This window comes from Osmia lignaria, chromosome 9 (assembly GCF_051020975.1).
Source record: "Osmia lignaria lignaria isolate PbOS001 chromosome 9, iyOsmLign1, whole genome shotgun sequence".
Lineage (NCBI taxonomy): Eukaryota > Metazoa > Arthropoda > Insecta > Hymenoptera > Megachilidae > Osmia > Osmia lignaria.
Genome location: NC_135040.1, coordinates 4,354,871 through 4,364,032, shown reverse-complemented (window position 1 = coordinate 4,364,032; position 9,162 = coordinate 4,354,871). Strand labels below are relative to the sequence as shown.

General features: G+C 37.7%; 2 protein-coding genes across 2 annotated transcripts; both read left to right on the top strand.

Annotated features, from left to right (window-relative positions):
• The first annotated feature begins 5,070 nt into the window (after positions 1–5,070).
• LOC143305629 (odorant receptor Or2) lies at positions 5,071–6,202 on the top strand. The gene is made up of 5 exons (XM_076689860.1): positions 5,071–5,462; positions 5,533–5,632; positions 5,748–5,849; positions 5,917–6,075; positions 6,146–6,202. The coding sequence occupies exons 1-5, from the start codon at positions 5,071–5,073 to the stop codon at positions 6,200–6,202; spliced, it is 810 nt and encodes a 269-aa protein (XP_076545975.1).
• A 583-nt stretch (positions 6,203–6,785) lies between these two features.
• On the top strand, positions 6,786–8,230 carry LOC117604062 (uncharacterized). Its single transcript, XM_076690217.1, has 6 exons — positions 6,786–7,088; positions 7,145–7,551; positions 7,614–7,713; positions 7,774–7,875; positions 7,943–8,098; positions 8,168–8,230. The coding sequence occupies exons 1-6, from the start codon at positions 6,798–6,800 to the stop codon at positions 8,228–8,230; spliced, it is 1,119 nt and encodes a 372-aa protein (XP_076546332.1). The 5' UTR covers positions 6,786–6,797.
• The last annotated feature ends 932 nt before the right edge of the window (positions 8,231–9,162 follow it).

The following is a 9,162-nucleotide window of genomic DNA, read 5'->3' as shown; positions in this document are numbered from 1 at the left end:
CGGCGAGATTAGATATATTAGGAACGAAGATGGGACAAGTAAATTGCTGCGAGCTGCTGGTAAGCTGTATTAAAGAACACCAAGAAATAATAGGGTAAGATAACATTCTTTTACATTTAAAAACATTTGGATACATAAAAGTGGTGTTATCGTAGATTTTTGGAGGATACCAAAGCTGCTGTTCAGGTTTTATTATTTAAAACGAACGTCACGAATGCATGTATCGTCATATGTGCAGCCTTCCCTCTAATTTATGTGAGTTTTTGAAATTAAAATTGGTAAGACAAGTTTCGTTATTCTAAATTGATATTTTTGCGATAAAATGTAGACGCAATCAGTGGCTGTAACGGGGCAGTTTCTTTCTATGCTGCTCGCAGGCTGTGGACACATGTATCTTATTTCCTGGCCATCGGACGATTTGAAAGAAAGCGTAAGTCGGTTGATAATTAAATGAATTAATTAAGTGGAATAGAGAGCCACGTGATATCTGTTTGCAGAGTCTACGGTTTGCGATATCGGTGAACGATATTCAGTGGATAGGAAAACGACAAAACATGGCTAACAGTGTATTAATCATGATGCGTAGGAGTCAAAAACCATTTCTCATTACGATGGCTGGTGGTTTACTTCCGCCCCTTTCGTTTGAATATTACTCGCAAGTAAGTAGAATTTATTTGACTCTCAATGGAATTAATTTGGGCTTCGAAAATTGCAATTATTATTGCTAAATTTGTAGTTTTTGACTACTGTATCTTCCTATTTTATGGGGATGAGAACCATGATTGAATCATAAATTTAAGTTCAATAAATAAAAATTGAGCAACGTTAAATTTCCTTCATGTGTTCCAAGTAGATGCTAAAGCTTTCAACGATTTAAACACATTGCCATTGATATTAATATTTTATCACAGAGTACAGTAATGTATAAAATAAAGTTACCATTTAGAATAATAAAACTGTATCATTGTCACTGTATAATTAATCCCCCTAGTAAACTACGTACTCAAATAAAATAAAATAATTTTTACCTGTAAGAAAAACTGCTGCTTTCTAATCAATGGGTAGCACTCGAGTTGCATAGCGTTCACGATGATTGCACGTCGGTTCAACTGTTAAGGGATGAAACCGCAACAGCTAAAGCAACAATGTATAAAAAATACATGTACCAATTTACTTGCTTCCCTCGGGTAACTGTTTCCTATAATTTTCGCAAAAATACAAAATACTGATAATTCCTTCGTGTAAAGAATAATACCGCAGCCTGGTGCGATACCGTGCGTGCAAAATTCAATCGTATCCTAGTGAATGATTAATAGATTGGAAGGATCGATTTTCTTTGGCCGTTCTTGCATAAAACTTCCATCAGTATGGAGGCTGTCTCTGCTCAGAACGATCAGCATACCCAGTCTCTAAAAGAGTATTCGTTAAAATGATCGCGAATCTTCATCAAGTATTGTGTCTACTCGAATTGGCTGGCACTTTCACGTGTACCTGGCCAGCAGATTCGAACAGCAGCAAGTGGAAAATCATTTTACGTAACTTTCGCTGGACGTTCGTGGTGATTAACGTGATCCTGTTGATAATATCCCTGGCGTTTGGTATCTATTACTATCGAAACGATTTTGTCATCCTGATGAAGACCATCTCCGAGCTGACTGCACTTCTGGAGGTATTCTTGGACCTGGTCTTCTGCAAAGTATACTGCATCCAGCTGCAGGTTAAATTTGCTTTCTCTGTTTACAATTTTTAATTCGTACAAAATTATTCGTCTACCTAATGTTATATCGAATACAGATTTTAATTAGGAAGATCAGGATGTATCTAGAGACAGCTGGGGAGTATGAGAATAAAATTATACAAATCTACGTGGATCGTTACAAGAGATTCTTCTCGGTGATTGCGATCGCGTATATTTCGACTGGAATTTCGTTCAGTTTGGCGCCATTATTTACAAGACAGGATTTGCCAGCTGATGGTTGGATCCCATTCTCCACCGAACCCATCGCGATGTACTGCATCGTTTACTTTGTGCATACTTATTGCATCCTGCAAACTGCACTCTGCATCGGCGTCGACTTCATGATCATTGCCCTATTCTGCTTCACCGCAGCCAGACTAGACATCCTGGGGATGAGAATGAAACAAGTGAGCCGCTACGACCTGCTGGTAAGCTGTGTCAAAGAACACCAAGAAATAATAGGGTAAGGTAACTCTGTTTCCTAGCGAATACCTGGAATCACGATTATAATTTAATTAAAGAAGGAATTTTGATGTTTCGCACCTCTTGCGTTTAAATAATGACTCTCCTTTTATTCAAACGGCGCGATGGCTAGATTCGTGGAGGATGCTATAACCGCTGTTCGGGCTTTATTATTCAAAACGAACATCACGATGGGAAGCGCTGTCATATGCGGAGCTTTCCCCTTGATTTACGTGAGTCTGGCCTTTCTGCACGGTTCCTAGAATAGTATAGTGGTAGAGAAACGATAATTTCGTTTGCAAGATCACTCTGATCATTCTAAATGATTATTTCTATGATAACATTCAGAACCAATCGTTGGCTGTAACGAGTCAGTTTCTTTGTATGGTGATATCAGGATGCGGACACCTGTACGTTATTTGCTGGCCAGCTGACGATTTGAAAGAAAGTGTAAGCTTGCTGAGAAAGTAATTCAAACGAAACAAATCATCATTTTATCCGAAACACTTCGTAGTAAAATTATCAATTGCTTTCTGAAATCAGAGTTACGCTGAAAGTTTTGAGAATCGACCTAATAAAGCTATTAAAGTGCAATTTTGAAGTGTGTTACAATTTTGGTTAGCATTCTCAAAATTTTCAGTCCAGTTTTGTAATCACGAGGGTATAATACAGAAAGTAAGTGCAAGTCATTCTCGCAAGTGCTCGCCTAATCATTCATCACTATACATATAAATGTACGTCTAAGAAATCAGTGGCATGGATTAATTAGATTCCATTTTGCTGCCTTATTAATTGCTTGACATTGCAATTTCTATTTTAATAAAACACGATGTGTACCTGTTTCCAGAGTCTAAGGTTCGCGATATCGGTGAACGATGTTCAATGGGTAGGAAAGTCACGAAAAATGACGAACATCATATTAATCATGATGCAGAGAAGTAGAAAGCCATTTCTGATTACAATGGGTGGTGTGCTTCCGGCTCTTTCGTTGGAATACTACGCCCACGTAAGCAGATTTCATTCAACTTCCATAGAAATTAATTTCAGTATAATTTTTCAATGAAAATTTCAATTTTTAGTTTTTGACTACCATATCTTCCTACTTCATGGCAATGAGAACCACGATTGAATCGTAATTTTCAAATTTTATAAACTGCTAAGAAAGTAATAAATTCATCCCCACCACTTGAGTCGTCGTGCAATTAATTTTTCCTTAAACTACACCTTTAAGTAAAATGAAAGTATCTCCACTTACAAGAAAAAGAAACAGGCTTTCTTTAGTCGCACCGTTTGCAATATGCTATCCAACACTTTTCACTCAGCCGTGTATAGATTCTCCATGGAAAATGGAAACAGGCATCCGGTAAGAAATCATTAAGGGTTGCGCAGATTCTATTCGAGGAACGTGCAGTATTCTCACGAACTAGTGAAATAGTTACAAGGTGGTGAATGTTGATTGCATAGCTAGCTTCTGACGCGTTACTTATTAATTTTATCTTGCCCTCGGTGTTGCGCGAACTAAACAACTGCACGATTCGAAAGAGATATCATACACGCATAACATCGGTTAAGGAAACGGTGTACAATGGTTAAACTATCTGGAAAATTGCATACAATTGCTAGTGAAAATCTTCATGCACCTCGCATTCTTTATACAAATCGTGCTAACTTTGTAGATAAATTTTAGTGAAACTTCTGCTATTCTTTTTCTGAAGCTCTGTCTCCTCGTAGAGTGTACGAAGGCCTTGGTGAAAATGATAATTAAGTTTTAATTTTATTTTATGGAAAGAAGTTTTCTTGTGTTACGAACCGTACTTCGATCGCAATATTCCTTCGAGTGGTGTTTGTGTTATTTCACCCTCTGGTTATGAAGCTATTCTATCCTCTTACGGTATGCAACCCTCCGTTTCCTTGTAACAAAGAATAGAATATATAAAAGTGGAAGGGTTGCAAGAAGAATTCTCTGAAAAATATGGGGAAAGGAATGAATCCGGAAAAAGCTATCGCGTTCACGAAGCTCAGTGTTCTTCTGACTTGCACTTGGCCACCATCGCCTAGGACAACGAAAACTCAACTCTTCTATTTTAATACATTATGGTTCGCTGCTTTCGCCAGTGCGATAGGGTTGTTCTTGCCGTTGCTCACAGCTATTTACGAGTACCGAAGTGATCCGATTGTTCTTGGGAAAAGTGTGTGTCTTTGCGCGGCCGTCGCTCAGGTGACTATTAAAATGATCATGTGTCGTTCACAGCAGAAGCAGTTTCAGGTAAGAATGAACAATTGATAAGATTCTTCAACGATACGAGTACCAAAAGTATTCTAAAATTACAATTATTTTTTTCAACCATCGAAATTTCGTGATTTTCAAAATTATTAACAATTTATCGCAGAAAAGGCTACTTTCTAGGTGCTGTACTTCGAGTACCAAAATTAAAATTACAATTATCTTTTTGAACCATCGAAATTTCGCGATTTTCAAAATTATTCAACAATTTATCACAGAAAAGGCTACTTTCTAGGTGCTATACTTCGAGTACCAAAATTAAAATTAAAATTATTTTTTTCAACCATCGAAATTTCGCGATTTTCAAAATTATTCAACAATTTATCACAGAAAAGGCTACTTTCTAGGTGCTATACTTCGAGTACCAAAATTAAAATTAAAATTATTTTTTTCAACCATCGAAATTTCGCGATTTTCAAAATTATTCAACAATTTATCACAGAAAAGGCTATTTTCTAGGTGCTGTACTTCGAGTACCAAAATTAAAATTACAATTATTTTTTTGAACCATCGAAATTTCGCGATTTTCAAAATTATTCAACAATTTATCACAGAAAAGGCTACTTTCTAGGTGCTGTACTTCGACATGGAGGAATTCTGCAAACGTGCCACGCCGTCTGAAAGAATCGTTCTCCAACGTTACGTGGACAGATACAAATACATCCACGGCGTTTACACGCTGTGGTGCTTTCTCACCACGGTGTTCGTCATAAGTGGCCCATTGTACTCACCGCAGACCTTCCCGACGCACGCGATATATCCATTCTCGGTGGAACGTCAGCCACTGAAATGCTTCATATTTCTCCATCAATCGTTGGTTGGCTTTCAGGTGTCCTCCGGTATGGCCACCGATACTCAGGTAGCTCTTCTCTTGCGATACGCGGCTGCGAGGTCCGAGCTTCTCGGGATGCAGTTGCACGCCGCCAAGTCTGGCCGTGAGTTGAACGCCTGCATAAAAGAGCACAGTGAGCTTCTTAGGTAGTCGACAAATTATTTTCATAATTCTCTATTCTTGACTATAATTTATTAATAATGTGCTGGATTTTAGGTATACGAGAAAAGTGTGCGAGAGCGTCAGATTTTTGGTACTGGCGACAGTCGCGACGACAATCATAGCCGTGATATTTGGCAGTTTAAATTTGGTCACTGTGAGTGAAATAATTATAAAATTATTTCCTTTGGATCTACCTTGCATTTTCCTCTGTATAATTTTTTCCATGGGAAATAGAGATTAAAAGATTTCCAAATTTTTGTTGAGAATAGGACCAGCCGCTGCCATTGAAAATTCTTTACGCGATGATAGTATTTAGCGCCAGTGTGGAGCTCTTCATGTACGCTTGGCCCGCTGACAATCTGATGCGTATGGTAATAAAAATGATTTAAAAAATTGAAGAATCTACTATTTAAATAAACTCGATCCCCTGCATCGCAGAGTGCAAGAATTGCTACAGATGCCTACAATACTAATTGGTTCGAAAGTGACTTGGCGATGCAGAGGAAGATATACTTCATCATTCGGAGGTCTCAGAAGCTGGAAATTATTCGTATCAATGGTATCGTGCCAAGGTTATCATTGCTTTACTACGCAAAGGTGAATTGGTCTACATATTTTTACTATGAACATATAAAGAGAAAAATAATTATCTTCTTCTATTTTCTAGTATTTGTACAAATCCACCTCCTATTTTGCCGCACTGAGAATCATTGTTGAAAAATGAACGTCGATCGAAATCATTTGGAATACTATACGAAATAACGAGTGTTGTGCTATGATATTGTGCAACAAAAAGGTTTCTCAGAAAGAACTTGTAGTACACAGTGGAAGAACACTACTAAACTGATTCATTCGAATAGCACTGCCGTTGAAATTAATTAAACGTTAGAAAGGATAGAAAATATTATGCTTTCTTGATTACCCGCACTTGAAATTTTTCTAAAACGGATATACAACAATTTGCAACCTGTTACATACATATGTCAGACTTCCCATGCCAGTATATAACACCTGTCATGCTTGTTTTCTTACTAACCTGGCGAGGAACGAAGAGAATACTTTGAAGCTATCATTAAGGCTAAATAATAAAGGGGTGTATTATTTTTTATTAGAAGGAAAGGTTTGCGTAACGTCGATTTACAACACTTGCATTAGTTTTGTGTAGCAATTCTGAATTCATTTCAGTCTCATTCGTTTACTTGAAAATTGTTAACCATTTCAAGACGATGGATGCACATAACAGTACTACGCGTACGATCCATCTTTACGAAACTTAACCAATTACCAACCACCGCACCGGTTCGAAGAGTTAATTTAATATGTTCAAGAACGTAACACCGGAGAAAACGATCGCATTTACGCGTATCAGCGTGGCAATTTCCTGTTTCTTACCACTTCCTTCGCAAGCGAGCAAATTACAGGTCAGCTGTCACAAGATCCTCAGATTCCTTGTGTTTCTTAACGCCTTGTGTTTCTTTCCGCCTCTGGTGAACGCTCTATTTACCTACAATGATCCCTTAAACGTCTCCCAGTCCATCTGTTTTTTAACGGGCGAGTTCCAGACATTCTCGAACACGATCATCTGCGTCATTCACCACGATCGTCTAAGGGTAACGAAGAAAACGATTGAAATTAATGAAATAATCAATTAAGACGCGCCTTGCAGGAGCTGATGGAAGCGATGGAAGTATGTCTCAAGAACGCGAACGTTCGCGAAAATCTGGTGTTCCAATGGTACGTCGACAGGTTCGCCACGTTCTACGGGATGTCGACGATATGGGTGTACGTAACGGGAACGGTTACAGTCCTGGCCACTCTGGTCACCCCGGATCCCTTCCCGACCAACGCTGTCTACCCGTTTCCTGTCGACTACGAACCCCTGAAAACATTTATATTCCTCCTCCAAGCGGTCACGATACTCGAATATGTTTCAAGCGCGTGGGTTAACGTGCTTTGCGCTTTGCTGTTACTCTTTGCCGCGGCTCGTTTTCAGACCTTGTACATGGAACTCCGCGAAGTGAAAAATGTCGACGAATTGATAAACTGTGTGAAGAAGTATTACATCCTGAAAAGGTGTGGAAAGATGTGCCCATACGTGTTTGATCCTTGGAATATAAAGAATTATGTTGTCTTAGGTACGCGAACGAAGTGGTTAAAGCTATGCAGTTCGTAACTCTGTTCACGGTAATGCAGAGCGGTGTGGCAATTGTATTTTGCGGTATTACTTTGATTCAAGTAAGTCATTGCAATAGTATTTTCAAAATAAGTTTAATCGTCAGGATTTATTTTCAACAGCCACAACCGTTCAATGTGAAAGTCCAATATTTGTTTGTGATTGCGACTGCGTTGATGGAGGTCTTCATGTGTGCGCGTCCCGCTGATCATCTGTTGGATATGGTGAGTTGTTCTTAATTATATATAAATTTTAATTATGCATTTAAAAATTCTTTTCCTTACCGTATAGAGTGAAAATGCTATGCAAGGTATATACGAATCGAGATGGTACGATCAGTCAACGAGTGTGCAAAAGGCAGTGAGCATCATGTTATTACCACAGAAACCAGTGGCCATTAGAATCCCTTGCATCGTCCCAACTCTTTCATTGGATTACTTTTGCTCGGTATAAAGAATTCTTGCATACTAAATTAGTCTGACGAGGATGTTTATTAATAATTTCTGATACTTTCAGTTTGTCACCAATGTGTTTTCTTTATTCTCCGTTCTACGTGCTGCCATTTCTCAAGATGTGTAACAAGTAGACTTCGGAAGTTTATTTTTGTGGAACTGTGGTTTTAATTATACGTAAGACTTGGATATAAAGTAATACATGTATGTATATGTATTTATATAGTACAATAGTTTTCTAATTAGAATGTTTAATAAAGTTTAATGAGATAGTTTATTAAGTTACCTTGTGTTTGTGTATTAAGTTAACAGTTTGTATAATGCACATGTAATGTTAAATATATTGATTAAATAAAATTATCCAAATTTTCTAGTCCCTACGTAAAAGCTTATTCATCAATTGTATCTGCATATACATACTTTGCATACATCATATGTGCATGTATTCTGCATATTCTCTGCATATAGTAATTGCATAAACTTCCGTAATCTAGCAATGAGGATCACTTGCAATAGTGTTTTATATGACATAACTCGAAAGAAACATATTGTGTAATAAAAAAGCTGTTAGTAATAAATAAACTTTTGCAAGATTATGTGTTGCAATTGACGTAGATATTACTCACAGAACAAAAACACTTCTAAGCTATAGTAGCTGTAAATAAATTTCCTGTCCCGATGCTGGCAATCGGCTAAGCTGAGGCAACAATCAGCAACCATCATTCGATAACACCTTATAACGTATGAACCCCTATTGAAACTCGAGAAAACATTGCACATGAAATGATATCTCGATAATCCAAAGAATTATCCTCCATCTTCTCTGTTAAATAATCGAAGCGATAACACCGTATTATAGTCAAGAATTGATGAAATATCATAAGAAATTTTAAGCCGTTCAGGAAGAAAGAAAATAATTGAATATGCCTTACAAGGATGCAACACTTTGTACTCTGCAACATGTGCTAGACTTCCCATCCCAGTATGCAACGTCTACCGTGCTAGTTGTCAAGCCCCAGAATAATCATCAGATCGAAGAAATCTTAAAGCTATCATTAC